The sequence below is a fragment of the Lissotriton vulgaris genome, chromosome 7, assembly GCF_964263255.1.
Source record: "Lissotriton vulgaris chromosome 7, aLisVul1.2, whole genome shotgun sequence".
Classification (NCBI taxonomy): Eukaryota; Metazoa; Chordata; class Amphibia; order Caudata; family Salamandridae; genus Lissotriton; species Lissotriton vulgaris.
The window spans coordinates 616745185-616764470 of record NC_141695.1 but is presented as its reverse complement, the minus strand read 5'-3'; the positions used below and the strand labels follow the sequence as shown (position 1 = coordinate 616764470).

At 47.0% G+C, this 19286-nt stretch overlaps 1 protein-coding gene across 2 annotated transcripts in view; it reads right to left on the bottom strand.

The window, feature by feature from the left end:
* The window catches only part of GGA3 (golgi associated, gamma adaptin ear containing, ARF binding protein 3), a 730479-nt gene that overhangs the window by 64206 nt on the left and 646987 nt on the right, over positions 1-19286 (bottom strand). For both annotated transcript variants that reach the window (XM_086930774.1, XM_086930775.1), the window contains 4 exons: positions 12325-12392; positions 11842-12113; positions 10772-11019; positions 10394-10563 (listed from right to left, as the gene is read on the bottom strand). In XM_086930774.1, the coding sequence (XP_086786900.1) occupies positions 10394-10563; positions 10772-11019; positions 11842-12113; positions 12325-12392 (758 nt within the window). The remainder of the gene's footprint in view (positions 1-10393; positions 10564-10771; positions 11020-11841; positions 12114-12324; positions 12393-19286) is intronic.

The following is a 19286-nucleotide window of genomic DNA, read 5'->3' as shown; positions in this document are numbered from 1 at the left end:
GGTGGTGACCACGGGAAAAGGTTGCAGGGGGGCTTTTAGTTTGCGGCCGCTCTTTCCACTGGCTTGGCACGTGGGGCAAGATCGGCAATGCTGGTGTACATCGTTCCTCATTTTGGGCCAGAAGAAGTGGGTCACCAGACGACTGTAGGTTTTATCTTGACCCAGGTGTCCCGCCAGGGGGACATCGTGGGCCAGGTTTAGCAGAAAGTCTCTGAAACGGAGGGGCACCACTAGTACTCGGCTGGCCCCCAGCTCCGCGATTCTTTGCTCACTGTACAGCAGATCATTGTCCCAGTAGACCCAGTGAGTTCCGGAGGTATCCCCTGCGCTTTGGGCGAGCGCTTGCTGGCGGAGTCCCTCGAGGGAGGGACAGGTCTTCTGTTCTTGGCGAAATTGTTCTTGCGTGGGCCCCCCCTCTTGAGGCCACTGGTCGAGGTTAGCGAGGTCTGGAGGTTGAGCTGGTTCTGGGGGGACGTCACGGTCGGTGGTTTCAGCTGGGGCGACCGGAGGCGGTGGCGCCGGCCATTCGGGTTCCTCTGGGCGGGGGTTGGCACGGGCGGCCATGGACCGGGTGGTGACGCACGCCCAGTCCGGGACGCCTAACATGCCCAGGTGTTCTCTTCGTTCTACGGCTGCCCACGGAGAGCTTTCAAGGTCATTCCCCAGGAGGCAGTCTACGGGGGCATCGTCTCGGACCGTTACCTTCAACATGCCGGAGACCCCTCCCCATTCGAAGGGGACGCAGGCCATCTGACACAGACTTTCCGAGTTATCGGCTGAACGTACAGGGCAGAGAATGTTTGGTAGATATTGTTCTGGGGTCACCAGGTGACAGCGGACGGCTGTTACACTGGCCCCGGTGTCACGAAGGGCTTCGGCCCGGCGTCCATTGATGCTCACCCATTGGCTGTACTTCTGGGTGTTAGCGGGTAGGGGGACCCGCGGGACCATGTCTCTCCCCCCTAAGCAGGCTAGAGCCATGGCGGCTGGCTCCCATTCTTGGTGTTCCTGTTCATACTCCTCTTGTTCCTCTGAGATCTGTTCCTCCCCCAGAGCAGCAGCGGCTACTTGGCGGGGTCTTGGGCTCTGGTACTGGGGGCAGCTTGGGTCGTTTGCATAGTGGCCGACTCGTTGGCATCGATGGCACGTAACATTGGCTCGGTATCCCGGTCGCGCCGGGGTGCTGCCCCGGTTGGCCGGGGGGGTGGTGCTGGTAGCGGGGGCGACCGGAGCGTTGTCTCTTCCGCGTCCTTGGCCTCCTCCTCCTCCTCGGGGACGGTGCTGACCATTGTTGTTCCGGTTCTGTTCGTAGGACCCATTTCGGCCCACTCTGGTGATTTCCCACCGGTCAGCTTCGGCTGCGAGCTGCCGGGGATCCGTTAACTTGCTGTCGAGGAGGTGCTGGCGGAGTTCAATGAAGCAATTGTTCGACAGATGCTCCCATACCATAAGATTGAACAGTTGTTCGTAGGTTGTGACCTTGCTTCCTTTGATCCAGCCCTCGAAGGCTCGGCTAAAGTAGTTTACATAGTCCACCCAAGTTGTACCCGGGATGCGGGTGCAGTCTCGGAACCTCTGACGGTACATCTCGGGTGTGAGGCCATAGCGGGTGAGGAGTGCAGCTTTCATATGGTCATAGGAGGTCATCTGGTGGTCCGGGAGTTGCAGCAGGGCGTCGCGGCCCTCATTGAGGAATCTCCCCCATAGACCGGCTCCCCAATCGCTTCTATCGATCCGGTGTGCAGTCATAGCGATTTCATAGGCCTTAAACCATTGCTGGATGTCGTCCTCTCGGAAGTATTCTCGAACGACATCCTTGGGGATGTGTACCTTTTTCTCTGTTACCCCTGGGGTGTGGGGTTGCTCGGACACCCCTACTTCTTTATTCTGCTTGCGTAGGTCGATCTTAGCTAGTTTCCGCTCATGTTCATATGCCAGTTTCTTTTCCTCGAGCTCCCTTTGTCTCTGTTTCTCCTCTCTTTCTTCTCGGAGACGCAGGTGCTCTAAGTTGATTTTTTGTTCGGCCAACTTAAGTTCAACGTCCATTTTGAGCCGGGCCATTTCCAGCTCGTGTAGTCGGGTTTTTTCTCGTTCCTGGATCTCGTCTTGCGAGAGACCCGTTCTTCGCTCTTCAGGGGCCGTGGTGGTTTTTGCTGCGATGCTTTGATCGGGGGTTCCGGCAGCCCCGGTTTCTGCCCAAGATTCTAGGGCATGCTTAAAATCGTCTTTGGTACTTAGTCCGGTGGTAGCGATACCTAGTTCGATGCAGAACTGCTTTAGTTCACGATGGCTGTACTCGTCCAATTTCTCCATCTGGAATTTCTCGGTTGATCCGCTTTCTTTAGTTGTCATCGTGATTCGCCGTGGGGTGAGATACTCTCTGTACGGTTATGCGGTGATTCGGATCGCGCCGCTGGCCACCAATGTTAGACGGACCGGGAGGGTCGGCCGAGGATAAGGGGAGAGGTCTTCGGGGAGAGCCGTCTCCAGCGATCGTACAGACAAGTAACTTCCCCCCCACAGACGGACACCACACAAGGTTAAAGTCCAACGAGACTTTATAGGCAATTCTTTAAGTTTACGATGGAATGGTACAAGGAGGTCTGGACTCAGGGGTCCCCTCGATTCTGGTCTCTGGTTTGGGAAAAGGGTAGCGGGACAGTCTTGTTACCAAAAAGATGGAAATAGCTCTCAATCCTCGAGCTCGGCGTTCTAGATGATCGGGCCGCGGCGGAGCCAGCAGGTCCCGAGATGGACGAAGGAAACGACGGTCCGCGGCGGAGCCAGCAGGTCCCGATGAAGATGATGGTTACAAACGGTCCGCGGCCACGCCAGCAGGTCCCGACGACGATGAAGGATATGAAGGTTACGAAGGTTGCGGCAGCGCCAGCAGGCAAGACGATGGTGCACGAGACAGAGCTATGGCAGCGCCAGTAGTCCGTCAAGGATGAGTTCTTCTCTGCGTCTCTCGACTCCAAGATACAACTGCCTTCCTGCTCTGGAGCTGCCCCAGTTATAGGGCTGGTGTTCTTTGATGTCCGGACCCTCGCACTTGGAGGTCGGGAGGTCCGGGATGAGGGAGTCCAGACACCCAGCAGGGGGGTGGAGCCAGCGCCCGGGGAGGCGATGGGCGAGCGGCACTTGGCGGGGGAGAGCCATTGACACCTCTTTCTCCCATTGACTTGCCAAGTAGCCCGCTCACCTCCTGGGTGGATGGTGGTGCCGGGATGTCTGAGGCCTGGCCAGGCCCAGGGTTGTGGTCGATCGGGGGCCAGGCGGCCTCGTGGTGGAGGGTCCAAGATAGCGCCCAGGATGGGCGCGCAGGCCGGCAGTGGATCGGGCCCACGAGGTCGACATGTTCGAGGGTAGGGGTCCCTGAGGGGACGGAGGACGTGTAATGGTGGTGTGTGGTACTTGCGTGACCGGGCTCGGGCCTGGTCGGGCCGGGGGAGAGCGGCCCTTCATGTGGCCTGTCCAACAAGAGAGATGGGAAGCAAGCAAACTAGCTAATTATGAATATGGCGAGGGATGTAGCAAGCTATTAGCGTGGAAAACTAAGACCGATGTTAGCAGGAATAAGATACTCAAATATTCTCCCCCAAGATGGTTCCGGCTCAAGCTCAGAAGAATCTGTAATAGAGAAAGAGTTTGCTGATTTCTTCTCTTCCTTGTATACGGAGGATATATTTCCCTCAAGCGAGGACCTAAATGAGTATCTGGAAAACTTGGAACTTCCAGTAGTAACAAATTTGGAAAAAGAGAAGTTGAATGCCTCGATCACTATTGATGAGGTAATAGAAACATTGAAAGGTTTAAAGAGAGGGAAGGCTGCTGGGCTGGATGTGCTTCCCAATGAGTTTTATACCAAGTTATGTGAGGTCCTGGCCTCCCCACTCACGAACCTGCTAAACAAAATTTATATAGAGAAGGAGAAACTTCCCGAATCCTGGAATGATGCAACAATAAGCATCTTGTTAAAACCAGGTAAGAATCCAGCAAAATGCGAATCTTATCGCCCTATAGGCCTACTTAACTGTGATTATAAGATCATCACTAATATTTTAGCAAAAAGGCTAGGGAAAATTGCGGGTAACCTGATAAATGAAGACCAGAAAGGGTTCATAAGAGGCAGGCATCTACAAGACTTAACACAAGAACTCATCATGTCCATAGATATAGCTACAAGCGAAAAATCCCACTAACCATAATAACCTTAGACGCAGCCAAGGCGTTCGATAGAGTGAACTGGGCATTTCTGAACGCAACATTAAATAAATATAATCTGGGAGAAAACTTTCAGGGAGCAGTAAAAGAACTTATCGAGCCCCAAAAGCTAAGGTCTTAGTTAACGGGAATCTCACAGAGAACACACTAATAAACAGAGGGACCCGACAGGGTTGTCCCTTATCCCCAATTTTATTCAATCTATATATTGAACCCCTGGCATCCAAGCTCAGAGCTCATGTAGAAATAACTTTGTTTATATATCATGCATGGGGAAAAAAATAGCTTTATACGCAGATGATCTGATGATCTTTACTAGTAACTATGCAGGATCCTACAATGAAATTGAGGAATCCTTAAAGGAGTTTGGGATGGTATCAGGTTACCAAATAAACCTAACAAAAACAGAAATCATGAGTTGGAATACCCAGGTAAACAGTAGTTTTTCTAGAGAGAAAATAAAATATCTGGGAATAGAACTGGTTAAGAACATAGAGAAGATTGCCAGCACAAATTTGGATAGGATAATGGCGGAGGTAAGAAGGCTGTTAAAACATGGGGAGGCCTCTCCTTGACTTTCCTTGGTAGATCTAATCTGATTAAAATGCCGATCTTACCCAAATTCACATTCTTGTTTAGTGCAATACCCTTACAAATTAAGAGGGAAACCCTGAAGAAAATACAAGGGGAAATATCCAGTTTTATTTGGGCGTCTAAAAGCACACGAATAGCCTGGGGCAAATTACGAAGACGAAAAACAGAAGGTGGAATCGCTCGCCCGGACCTATTTGAATATTATAGGCCTTTCAATTCAAGCATATGAGGACCTTGTTAAGCAATTTTGATCTGTATCCGAAACACTTTAAAGCAATGACCGAAAACACTGGGCACTTCCTATTTAAATTTGGTCATCCAAAGTACTTCAAAAAAGTCAAACTGAAGACGTTAAAATCAGCAGCTAAGCTTTGGTACCAGATAAGGAGCACTTTGAATATTCCATATTACAGTGAGTTCGCCCCAATTTGGGATTCCCCAGGAACTCCAGAATGCCTCAAGGATAATTTGGCTAAACCTTTGAAAACAGCAAGCTTTCAAGTTTAGGGCCAACTTATGGTGGACAACAAGATAATAGACTGGGAAACTTTGTCTGGAAAAACAAATGCATCTCTTTTAAAGTTCAAATTCTACCAACTCACTAGCTGGGCAAAAACAACGAAAGAGAAAAATACCGGAAATAAGACAATTGAAACAAACATGATAAAGACTTCCCAGATGAAAAAAGAAAAAGCTTCTTGGTATTGGGCTCCTATTGCAGCAGGGGAGGAGAACTTCCTAATTCCAGAAGCGACCTGGGGGAAAGAACTGCCGTCACTGGATCTACAAAATCTGTGGCAAGTATCTATGGGTAAATGTTGGGCAATTGCGAAATCCGCTGCTTTAAGGAGAAATCACCTCTTTACGATCCACAGAGCCTATTGGACACCAAAGAGGCTATCCAAATTCAGTGGTCCAAATATGAAAGTGTGTCCCAAATGTGGATTACCAGGTGCGGATGACGTACATATGTTCCGGCAGTGCCCCCAGATCGATGGCTTCTGGCAGGAAGTGAGTAAAATCATAGAAGCAGTATTGAGAAGACCAATAACTGTAAGTATGGATCTCGTTATTTTTGGGGTCAACAGCCAGGAGGGGGTGAATCCTTTTACAACTAAGGAACAGAATCTCTTGTTTATATTGATCTTATTAGCTCGTAGAGAACTATGCATTAAGCGGATAAAGCCGGTTGCCCCCACACACTTGGAATGGGTGGCCTCTATAAATAAGATAAATAAATAGGACAGAAAAGGTAAACCCAGTAAGAAATATAACTTTTGGGAGCTTTAGGAAAGATCCCAGTATGTAAATTGATAGGTTACCTAGACCACTCCACGTTAAGCCCGCACATTTCCAATGATTAGGCAATGGCAAAAAAAAAAAAAAAAGAAACACAAACATTGTGCTAGTGTGAGTGGCCAGGGTGGTCAGCTCCCCCAGTTCGATCTTGAAAGTGTTAAGGACAGAAGGAGACCCCACTCTGGAACCACAAAGCTTGAATACCCCATAATCCAAGGGTCGTGACGGACCAGAAATCAGAGAAGTGGGTCCCTGATAACTCCAATTACACTCTATTGCAGAATGAGGAAAAAAAAAAAAGACATAGACCTGCAAATGTAACGTGCACACAAGAGAAATGGTGCTCGTGTAAAATGTACCATTATTAAGGAATTAATGTTAGCATTGTTTCTTTCTAAAGCACTTTACCTCCCCCCAGTGTTTGGTTCGTTTACTTCATAATTCAGAATATACACATACAAATCAGCCGGCTCTCTGAAATACCAGCAGGTTTAACTAGCAATGCTCGAGGGAAGACTCGCGAGTCAGCTCCTGGGGTTTAGCTTTGGGGATGGCGAGAGCAGCTATCTTTGTCCATTTGGACACGCGTGCATTCATCTTTGGCAGAATCGATTCCAAAAGGTCCTCTCCATGTCGAGAGCAGCGCATGTGCTGCTTTCCCCAGGCGAGACCTAAAAAGGCACAACACGCACTAATTCAACCAGTAACGGTTAGCACAGTATAGCGGTTATCAGACAACAACACTGTCTAAAAAACAATTGAACAGCAAAGTACAAAACTAAAGGAATTAAATATATAATTTTGAAAAACAAAGTTACAATACTTCCAAATAAAACTAATGGACGTTACCCTAGGATGCTAAAAGGACACACTGGAAGGGAGGCAATCACTACAACGGACAGTCTGCAATGCTCTCTACCCTGTATGCAAATGAAGTCCTCATTCGGAGTTATCTTTTCATTCCTGATACCATAATTCCTGTTTCAGTCCCAAAAGATTTACAAAGTCTGCGATTTTCCTAGGCACCTGGTAAGTTTTACCATGAGACTATGGTTGCTCAAAGGAGCCAAAATCTCTGGAGGAAAAGGAAAAATTACCAGGGGAATTATACCAGAATTATCAATTTTCACAGAAATTCCTCATTTCTCAGAGGAACTGCAGGGTTCAACCGGTGATCCCCAGTAATTCCATATTCCCCGAAGCACAAGTTACTACTTGTGTAACGATATATCTGTAAGAGACATTAGTTAGTGACAGATTCCTTACCTTAGAATATCCCCAGGCGTCAGACTGGATCCGGAAACTTTTGCGTAGCAGTACCCCTGCGCATCGGTAGGCGTCGTCTGCGGCTCTGCGTCAGTCGTTGACGTCGTGGGCGCCGTGATGACGTCGTCGGAGTACTTAGACGCTGCCTCCGCGTTCTGACGTCAGTTCTTAGACACAGCTTTTCCGCGCCAGAAACGCAGAGCTATGCTAAAAACCAACACTGGTGCCTTGAAACTAGGGCCCTGAAAGGGGATGACCTTAACCCTAGATATCGGTTCACAGAACGGGGAGGATGGGTGAGTCGGTAAGGAATCTATCACTAACTAATGTCTCTTACAGATATATCGTTACACAAGTAGTAACTTGTGCATCTGAAAGAGGCACGTTAGTGATAGATTCCTTACCTTAGAATAGATACCCCAGCAATACCAATCCTGGTGGTGGGTCTGCGAACCAATAATCACACCAGAAAGTCCTGGAGGACGGAACGGCCAAAGAAGCCATCCCTCCAGACTTGGCTGTCCAGGCAATAGTGTCTTGCAAACGTGTGCAGCGAGGCCCACGTAGCCGCCTGGCAAATGTCCTGCAAGGGCACTCCTCGGCCCAAAGCAGTTGTGGTCGCTGTGGCCCGAGTGGAACGAGCCCTCAGCCCAACAGAGGGTTCCTTCTTAGCCAAGGAGTAACACGCCTGAATACACAAGATGATCCACTGCGAGATGGTCCGCTTGTGCACCGCTTTCCCCTTCTTAGCGCCCACGTAACCAACAAAGAGTTGGTCATCCACTCGGAACTGGCGTGTGCTATCCAGATAAATCGAGAGCGCACGTTTTGGGTCCAGACGGTGGAGCCTCTCTTCCTCTCTCGAGGGATGCGGAGGCGGAAAGAAGGTGGGCAAGTTAATGGACTGCCCGATGTGGAAGGCTGTGACTACCTTGGGCAGGAAAGAGGGCCTTGTGCGCAACACAACCTTGTCCGGATGGACTGAAAGGAAAGGAGGTTTACAGGATAGAGCCTGGAGCTCACTCACTCTTCTGGCAGAGGTGATGGCTACCAGGAAGGCAGTTTTCAAAGTAAGAAGGCGGAGAGGACAGTTGTGAAGTGGCTCGAAGGGAGCGCACATCAGAAATGTAAGAACCAAGTTCAAGTCCCACTGAGGCATCACAAAGAGAACAGGAGGGTACGTATGTGTGATGCCCTTCAAGAATTGATTAACAATAGGGGACTTGAACAAAGAAGGTTGATCAGGCAGCCTCAAAAAGGCTGAAATAGTAGAAAGGTAGCCCTTGATAGTGCCCAGAGCAGAGCCCTGCTGGGAAAGAGAAAGAAGGAAGAGAAGAACCTCAGGAAGAGGGGCAGAAAGAGGGTCCACAGCCTTTGCTGTGCACCATGCCACAAATCTGTTCCACCTGCAGGCGTATACCGACTTTGTGGAGGGACGCCTGGCTGCCAGAATGATGTTACATACTTCAGGAGGCAAGTCAAATGGCCTCAACTGTCGCCGCTCAATCTCCAAGCATGGAGGTGGAGACTGGACAGGTTCGGGTGGAGGACCGTCTCCTGCTGCTGCGACAAAAGGTCCTCCTGAAGAGGCAGACGAACCGGGGGATCGACTGACAAACTGAGTAGCTCGGGATACCAGTACCTTCGTGCCCAGTCCGGAGCCACAAGGATGACTTGTGCCCGGTCACGCCTGATCTTCTTCAGCACTCTGGGCAGAAGTGGTATAGGCGGAAAGGCGTACAACAGACCGCAACTCCACTCGCGACGAAAAGCGTCTCCGAGCGAGTGCCGCCTTGGATATTCCAACGCGCAGAACTGATGACATTGCGCGTTCTCTTCGGTGGCGATTAGATCTAACCAAGGCTTTCCCCACTGCAGAAAGAGGCCTTGCGCCACGTCCGAGTTCAGACGCCATTCGTGATCCATCATGCACCGGCTGGGCCCGAAGGCGCCGCAGAACCCGTCGGGGAAGAGAGGTTCCTCATGGCCATGAGGAAGCGCTCGATCTCCCCCGGTGTCGCGTCTCGCCCAGGGACCGGAGGGTGTGGAGCAGGCCGCGACGCCCGCGAGTCCGGCGGAGCCGCGTGGGCGGTGTCACCGCGAGCGTCGGGGGGGAGTCAGAAGAGCGATGACGCCTCTTCGACTTCTTGTGTTTCTTACCTGACGACGACTTCGACCCGGAGGAGTGGTGCCGACTCCCGGAGCTGTGTTGGCTCCGTCCCCGCGACCTGTCCCTCGACCTCCCGTGGGAACGGGATCGGGACCTCTTGCGGCGCAGGCCGACTGCCGGAGTTCGAGTCGCCTGCGGGACCGCTCCCGCCTGGCTTTCGAAGAGAGGGCCGGCAGTCGGAGCAGGCCTTGTCGTCGTGGTCGACGCCTAGACAAATTAGACACAGGTGGTGAGGATCCGTGACCGACATTGTGCGGTCGCAATCCTCGCAGTGCTTGAATCCAGGCATCCCTATGGCACTGATCGGAGTCGAACGACTTCGAAAAGATGATCAAAATTATCAAAAAAGTTAGTCAAAAAGTGACTAGAAGTACTGCTTTTTCCAGATCTGCGCTTGCTGGTGCGGAAAAAAGAAGAACTGATGTCAGCACGCGGAGGCGGCGTCTAAGTACTCTGACGACGTCATCACAGTGCCCACGACGCCGACGACGGACGCGGTGCCGCAGACGACGCCTACCGACGCACAGGGGTACAGCTACGCAAAATTTTCTGGATCCAGTCTGACGCCTGGGGATATTCTAAGGTAAGGAATCTATCACTAACGTGTCTCTTTCAGATTTACTAGTATAAGTACCTCTTGGCATGCAGAATTACTACCTCCAAATCCAGGCCATAGAAATGGAGCCTCAAGTATTAGCTGCATCCCCTCATGCTCAAGATTACAAATAACAGAAAAAACAACTTATGGAATGTTTGAGTACTCTTTAAATAAGAAAATAAGAATGCAACTTGCAGTAATTTCTTTCTCTCACACACACACATACTCGTACTCACACCTACCTTTGGCACTGCAGCTTGTAGAACAATGTTGGTAATGGGCAGAGGGGCTGTGTTTAGCATGGAGACAACCACTACCAGTACATCAGGCCGTCCCATGGGACACTCGCTGGCGAAGTGCAGCAAGATCCGTAAGCCGTTCTTGTCGTATGCTGTAACTGGAAGGGTACTGCCTGGGATTGAAGAAAAACAGAAAGGATGTCCATCATGTACCCACAAACACCTCTCAGCAATATATGATGAGAAAGCCTGGATCAACATAAAACAATGTGTGTGAACAGTGATGGTTTTGGGTGTGGGTCTCACTTTTTATTATGCACAGTCTAACTCACAAGAAGAGCTTATGTAACAGGTGGAACACACATCAGCTCAAATACCTACTTGGTTTTATAGATTCCAGCGGGACATGGACGTTTCCTAGAGAGAAGTCACTGCCTTTCAAGGGACTGTCCTGTTGTGAAGGCTGAAACAGAGGGCTCCCATGTCCTTCTGGTCTGGATGTGCTAGCTGCGGTGGGCATTGATGAGGTCATGTGTGTAACAGATGTCACTGAACCAGGCGATGCAAAAGTGGACAGAAGAATTCCTCCCTGGGACGTCGCCACCAAAGACTTGGTTTGTAATGATGAGCTATAACAGAGGAAACTTCAATTAATAAGGCTGCATATGTGGGCACATGTAAATAAATAAATGTACACACTGCGAAGGCTGTACCGTCGGTGAAAGAGAATGATTCTTGTTATGGGGAAGATAATGTTCAAACAAATGCAGCTCAGTGACATGAGCTATAGCAAAATGATATGCACCAAGGACACTATTGTGAAGGCTCTGTGCACAGCCGAGCGCCGTTGCTTTGACTAGTGACTAAAGTTCAACATATAATTCTGAGTTTCTCTGAGGTAATGTATGAACTATATACAAACAGAGTAGCAAACTGACAGGTAAACTCTTCTCTTAACTTGCTCTGTTTAAAGTTCATGCACTAACTAAGAGAAATTCTGAATTATAGGTTTACATTTTAGACACCACATATGAAGAAGAAGAAAACCATACAGGCGCTTGGCTCCATACAGAGCCAACGTGAAGCACTGCTCAAATTGATTTTGTACTCGAGTAGCAGCTTTCACAATGCAAGCAGCAACTGTCTCAACGTGAATGGTTATGACCTGCAGTGATCGCCCGTGTTGAGAAATCTCGCTGGTAGATGGTCTAGAAATCTCACTGGTAGGTGGTCTAGCGCTTGTTTTTTTCTCTCGCTCACATCTGTACGTTGGAAAGCTTTGTATGAGAAAAACTCCATCATGCAGCGATAGGTGGAATTTTTGCCGAACTCCGCACTCCAAGCTGAGTGGACAAAACTTCACCCGCGGGGCAGAGTTTACTGCCCACCCCTAAGCATAACACATTACTTGTCACATGCATCTCGCATACAGGTGCCAGAGCTCGACGTACCCTTTGGCTTCTTCCAAGAGCTGTTGTCCCAGAACCTCAAGCTCATGTAGAGCACTTGTAACAGGTGCAGGTTTATGAGAGGTTTCTGTGGGTATAGCTCCGGTGGATAAGAAGAACGGAGTGGGATTAGACATACAATGACTGGGGCCTGTCTGAGGAGCTGGAAAGTTCGCTGGTGCTCCACACTGGGGCATTGGTACTGATGGAAGCAGAGGCTTCGGGCTTGCGTTGCTGCGACTTGCACTGAAGAATCCTAGCTCACTTTGTTCATTCTGCAAAAAAGGGATGAATAGGAAAAATTAGCTGAATTTCATTCACTTGTTCGCACAAGACACAGACCAACACACTGCAACAGCCACTAGAACCTGTATATATAACAAAAGACACAAGGACTGGTGATAAAACAGAGCAATATCTGTGTTTGCAACACTGAGCACCGAAATGCACTACAATGCTTGGGTCCTGAATGAGAATTGGATGTACCTGGAAGGCGGTCCATTGGCTGCTTCCAGTGTGTTCCGTCACCGTCCCAGGTGCAGGGTCATTCAACCCTACAAGCAGTCGGATAGATGAAGATATAAATTATCTTGGAGAGACATATAGTCAATGATATTTTAAATACATCAAGAGCAAGGCAGAGAGGGTTGTCTAAATATGTAGAAGTACCCTAATGTAACATGTGAGTTTATTCTTACACATTTGGATATCATAAACAATTTTTCAGCATAGAGTTCTTTTTTTTATTTGAACCCTTTGAATGGGCATTTTAAACTCAACTTGCATTGCAGTTAGCAATAGTAGTAAAATGTTTATTTCAAAGGAAACATCTATTAAATATACATAACATAATTTGTTACAGCATTTCTTCATAATACAAGGGTTAAAAACTGTAAATAAAAATGACACTGAATCCATTACATAAAAAATTTTAAAAAATTAAAAATTCTTTCATTAATTTACGTTTTAACTGCCAGGCAAGTTATAGATATTCGACACAGCAAATACAATCCGCTCAGTATTATCTGATCTTAAAATTCAGTCAGCATCAATGCAGTGTCTCATGCTCAAAGAACGACAAGTTGAATTATCCAAGGGTTCCTTAAGTAATGGCATAATGGACAGAAGAACCAAAAATGTGCATCTGATTCAGGCCATAATTTGCAAGAGGGACACAGGTATGACCAATCAGCAGATGCTTGCCATTTGCTGTGAATGCTAGTTAATGGTAACACCCCATGTCTACATTTCACATAAATTGATCTTACTTGGGGCGGTTATATACAATACATATACTGTTTGAACTCCAGTTTGCATTTACTGTCAGGCTATCCGCTGATGACGTCTCTAGTCACCTTTTAATGCACATACAACCAACATCCTCCTAGTGATCAACTCATAGTTTATTTCAGGCTACATGAAGATCTAACTTATACAGCCTGCACTTAATATAATAAAACCATGTTCTTAAGACCCAAATCCAAGCATAAAGGTGTAAGTGGGGTGCTTTGGGGCATATTGAGAATTGATCTCCTAAACCTATTTTCTACTTTAGCCAGACTTATGATATTGTCTACACCCCAGATTTTGGCAGGAATTTGATGGACTTATGTTTTTTATTGACTGCTGAGCCTGTGAGCTGCAATGTCATATGACTTGTAGTACTTTGGGGAGACTATTAGCAAAGTAGTTGCTAATTGTATGCCTAAATAATCAAAATCCTAATTTGCTCCAATTCAGTGATTCACAACTTTACCTTCCCCCTAAAGGACGTATGCAGATTAAAAGACATAGAATTTTGATTTAGTAACATTTATTTCTAAACCATATTGTTTACAGGAGGAGAATCTATCTAGCAAATTTTGTAGGCCCACAGATTTAGAAATTAAAAGTATATCACATGTAAAGAGTACAGCAGGAACATTCTGGCCAGCTAATTTGGGGGAATCATTATTGCAATCATGGAGCGTGTCAATCACCCATTTATGTATAATGTACGTATAGTAGGGTGAAAACACATCACTGAAGGACCCTCTTTCGATGTTAATACGGTCCGTCAGCTCTCCCATCCTGCCCCGTTCCACTTTAGCACAGTTACTACTATAAAGATCTATAATGATTTTTGTAATCTTTACAGCTATATTCCCCACATTTTGATTTGAAAAGAAAGACTAAAGATGTCTTAACCACTGTTGGTTTATATTTCTTTTTAACTTTGGAGTTAAAAAAATGGCCTTATATGTTTTAGATGGACATGGACAGCGTAAAAATATTCAATATATTATTTCAGACAGACGCTTTCTCCTTGAAATAAGTTTTTTACAGACCTCACATACATATGGTGATTATCAGGGTTTATGAATATCAATAAAGGCTATCAGAAGAGGGTAGGTCGCGCTCCCCGCACCAACACCATTTTAGCAGCTGTGCGCTACCGTCGCTTATTGACCTATGGGGCATTTTTGACTGATTCAAAGGGTTGGACGTTCTATCTTTATCTTTCATTGAACCAGGTATCTTCTTTTAAGGGAATACCTACATTGCACATAACTTTTTACATATGGGCTAGTGTTACAGCCCCCTATTTTTTGGGTCCTGAAGAAGCGCTGCGGATCCTTTTTCGGGCCATTGGGTGAGAAACATGTCAACCAGAACACAATCACTGATTTAGGCTACCAGGGTATATTATATGTCTACAGTAGCCCCAACCGTTTAAGGATGTTTTAACCCTGCCAAGAGAATCACCATATTAAATTTGAGTACGGTATCTCTTAGACAGTTTTAGCTTCCCTTCACTTTATTACACATACCCAGTCCACTTCACATATTCTTGATGCCCTCACATAGATACCTCTCATCATACGGCAAAAAAGTAAAAAGATCTCTGCTAAGCGACCCTTTGTGGGGCACATAGGGCATTGCCGGGCTAGCCCTACGAGGAGCACGCCCTACGATGAAGCATAACATCCATAGGGATGTGTGAGGGCACCAAGGAATGATCCTTAGGATTTCCATCTCAGGGTCCTCCCACTCTTTCTCTACTTTCTGATAGGACTAGTACCTCCACTGCTTCTTTCCTAAGGTTTTTGAAGGGAAATCTGCGTAAGGAAGGCATTCCTTGGACCATTAAGTTATATATTTTTTCTGAAGTCAAAACCTTTTACAACAATTAAATAGAGCTCTTTTGAGCTGGATGAACAAATTACTTACCATCAATAATACTGTTTCTGGTGTATATGTTATCTAACCACAGATTCCTCATCAATATTTTCCCAGGCACTAGACTTTATCCTGATGTTGGCATAGCAATGCTCCCATTAGCTTCATTCTGCCCCAGAAGTGGGCACCAGAATGGATACAGGGGTTTTCCATAGTAATGCTCCTGTTTGCTTCATTCTGCCACATAAGTGATGGGGAGTAGCCACACACACCCATTACCCTGTGCACCAACGCATTCCAGAAGTTTTCCTTAGCAGTGCTCCACCTGGATTCATTCTGCCCCAGAAGTGACAGAGCAGAGCAGCATATAAGCACTACCCCTACATGCTGACGTAAGTTTCTTGCTCAACTGTTTCTGTGCTCTTAGATGCTGTGCCCAAAACAAATGGAGTTACCAAGGTGTGCAGATCTCTCTTTTAATTTTGACCAATTTATTTACGTTCTTAAAGCAATCAAAATTACAGCACTTCGGGGCAGGAAGAGAAATAGGATCATTTTATCACAGATGATCCAGTATGCCTCCTTCACAAAGAATCCACATAGCCGATCACTCACTCCCAGAGCCACCATCACTTTCAGTATCCTCAATATTAGTGTCAACTTCCAGGTCCAAGTACCCAGCACACAAATCACTCCATACAGCAATATCCCCCACTGCCTTATCATCCTGCCTACTAAGTCTCATGTGAGTTTCCTCAGCTACCACCCATTCCATAACGTTCCTGCGCCCCAGCAGTCAAAATCAGGGAGTCCCGGACCCATCCAAGTGATGGCCATGCGTCATTTGGCCACGACTAAGACCAGAGTAAGATCAAAGGTGATGTACATTGTCCTGTGAATCTCTGGCACCACCAGTACCCCTGAACGCACCTAAACCGTCAGGCTAAGAAACAAATCTACCCCATCTGCACCACACTTATGGCATGCTGCCGAGCCGGTAGGATCCTAGCGCAGGAGTCCCCGTGGTGTAATGTAGGACCTGTGCGAAAAAAATTGTAGTGTGTCAATTTAAAATGCGCATTGCAGGATACCGTATGCGTAAGAGCATTAACCATGTCCCAGTCCCTATCAGTGAGGGGTGTATCTAAGTTAGCGTCCAAATACCAAGCGTACCTTTGGAGTAATCCCCACTATGTCTTCATGCATAGCTTTATACAGGAGAGTAATCAATCACGTCAATATAACACCCATAGTTTGAGTAGATGTATCTCCGTCCTCTTCTTTTTTCTTTGAGGCAGTGGGACGTCACCGTCTTCAATTACGCGGACGACCTGCAACTCATCTTTTCTTTAAATTCTCCCTCTGCTATTTCTAATTTCCAGGCAGTCATGTCCCATATCCTGCAGTGGATGTGTCAGAATCAGCTTAAACTGAACCCAGGAAAGACGGAGCTTCTCCTTCCTGGTAGGAGCTCTGCCCACTGGGGTCCACATTTCTGGCCGGCAGAACTTGGCCCCCCTCCCATCCCGGTGGCCTCGGTGAAAAGCCTCGGGGTCACCATTGACGCTGGACTATCTCTCGGGCCTCAGGTGGGGACGGTGGTCTCCTCCTGCATGTTCCAGCTGCGCAGGATTAAGAAGGTGGCCTACCTCCTCACCCCCGATGCTCTGTTGCAAGTTATCATGGCCCTTGTCCTCTCCCGCCTGGATTTTTCGAATTCCATCTATTATGGCGTGCCTAAATGTTCCATCTATAGGCTGCAAATCATTCAAAACCAGGCGGCGAGACTGGCCCTCGGGATACCGAAATGGCAGTCTGCCAAACCCCTTCTCATCAAATTACACTGGATCCCTGTCAGCCTCAGGGCAGCCTTCAAGCTTGGCTGCCTTATCTTCAAGTCTCTTTCTGGCTCTTGTCCTGCTTTCCTGAAATCCCTTATCCGGCCCTACTGTCCTTCGCGTAACCTTAGATCATCACACTTACACCTCTTGGCTGTCCCTTCCATTAAACTCTGCAGATCCGGTGGTCGGAGATTTGCCTACCTCGGCCCCAAATTTTGGAACTCCCTTCCTCCCCCAGTCAGGATTTCTAATACTCTCATCCAATTCCGTAAATCACTAAAAACCTGGCTTTTTCCACAATCTAGCTAAAGCCCCTCTGCTTCTTTCAGCATCCAATCAGCGCCAGGAAACTCACGGGACAGTGCGCTTTATAAGCACCCCTTAACATAACATAACATAACAGATGTATGGGCTGCCGCAGGTTAAGTGGGTCATGTCAATTTAGCAATGTGCACTAACCCAGCATACTGCAGGAAGTGACCAGGGCCAATCATAAAAGATTCTCGAGTCTCATCAAAGGAAATAAAGTGCTCATCCGGGTACAGATTCCAAGTTGATAGCAACCATCATCACATCACGCCTGGAATGACATATTATCCATTAATAGTCAGACGGGCTTCACAATCCAAATGGAGAGTATCCAATAGAACGGGGTCCGCTTCAACACCATCCGTACAAACTCATACCACAATATGGTTATGTGTTTAAGAATGTGAGGGGCATCCAAGAGGACCCTGCACCCGCCATTAGTAGCTCCGGTAGGCATGTCAACTGCATCCCACCCTCCCAATAACCGTTTTTCATGATTATTGGAAGAGTCAGGCCATCAATCTGCATATTGCAGCTGAGCAGCAAAAATATATATCAAGGCCCTGTACTTCAAGCCCCCCATCCGTGTACCGTCTAGCCAGGGTTGATAACAACACTCTGCTTCACTTTCCCGCCTATATAAAGGAGATTATGATGGTGTCTAACTGTCTGAATATACGAGCCGGGAGCAGACAAAATTATTCTGCAATACATACAAGCATCAAGGCAAAAGCACCGTCAATTCTGTCCATTAACAAAAGGGGCAAAATATTCCAAAATGACAGTGAGGCCCTCAGTCCCTCCAGGATCCTGCCCATATTATGTTGAAGCTGAAGTGTCTGTATATGCGCTATATTAATCCCTAAATATCTGAAGCAGGAAGTCTCCCACCATAGGCCCACATTAGGCAACCTTTTTGCTGGGTCAATGGCCAAAGAGGCAAGGGGGACAGGTAAAACAACACATATAATGAAATGAAGTGCCTCACATTCCTTGACACAATGCCCCATTCCTACATCTCTCGGCTTGCCCAGACAGCCAACGGCTCCATCATAAGTAAATGTAAATGTAAATGTAAAAGCCAATTTGTATCGCGCAACAATCGCTCCAAGGAGCTAAGTGCAAATAGGAGAGGCAACAGAGGGCATCCCTGACACATCCTCTCACCTACCGTCCAATCCTCCGATCGGTATATGCCCATCCTGCCTTTGACACGTGGCTCCTGACTTTGACTCGTGGCTTAGTGGACAAAAAGTGCACCCACTAGCAATAACATGACCAGGAGCAGCTCTAAGAGATATCCCGAAGTCTACTGTGTCAAATGCCATTTCTAGATCAGTACACAGTTCTCCCCGAGCACTCAAATGTATATTCTTGATATATGCCCGCTATCTGTGAAAATAGAAACAATAAATTGACACAGTCACAGAAATCCAAAATCCATATAGTGATCCAATATCCCAGATCTTTGTGTTGCCAAAGCCGATTTATTTCTCAATGCAGCCTTTGTCGTCAAAATTCACATCCATGTACAGCAGCCAACACGTGTTTCGTCGTGCTGGGTAAAGCACATGGACTTCCTCAGGTCTGCAACCCAAATAAACAATAATAAATAAAATTCTATACCCTAATAACAAATTTTGTATCAAGAATTATCATATAAAAAGGTAGAAAGAATCCTGTGTTGAAGATAAGAATAGAATCAAGAGAGTCCAAGTGTTCACATCTTCTGATCACGTGTATATACAGTACAGTGAACCATCACCTTATATATAAATAAGGGGAAAAAAACGTACCAGAGAAATCACCGGTTCTCTATTTTCTATAACCACGCCAATAATTCGTCAATCAAATATTCCGAATCCAAATATTTTCCTGAAACAATAATTCGCCATCAATGCTCAAAATACCCCAGTATGAACTCCAAAGTAAGAACGACCCTCATCTACCATCAATGGCTCAGTCACCCCACATTCTAAATTATATGTTGTGCCATACATAGGATCCTAACAAAGTCTAATGAATCAAATTTACCAAAATTACCCATAGTAACCTACATTATATCCTATTGGCATGTAACTGTGTAGCTATAAAATTACTGTATTGGTTCAATCCACCTCTGTAATCACTCTATTCCAA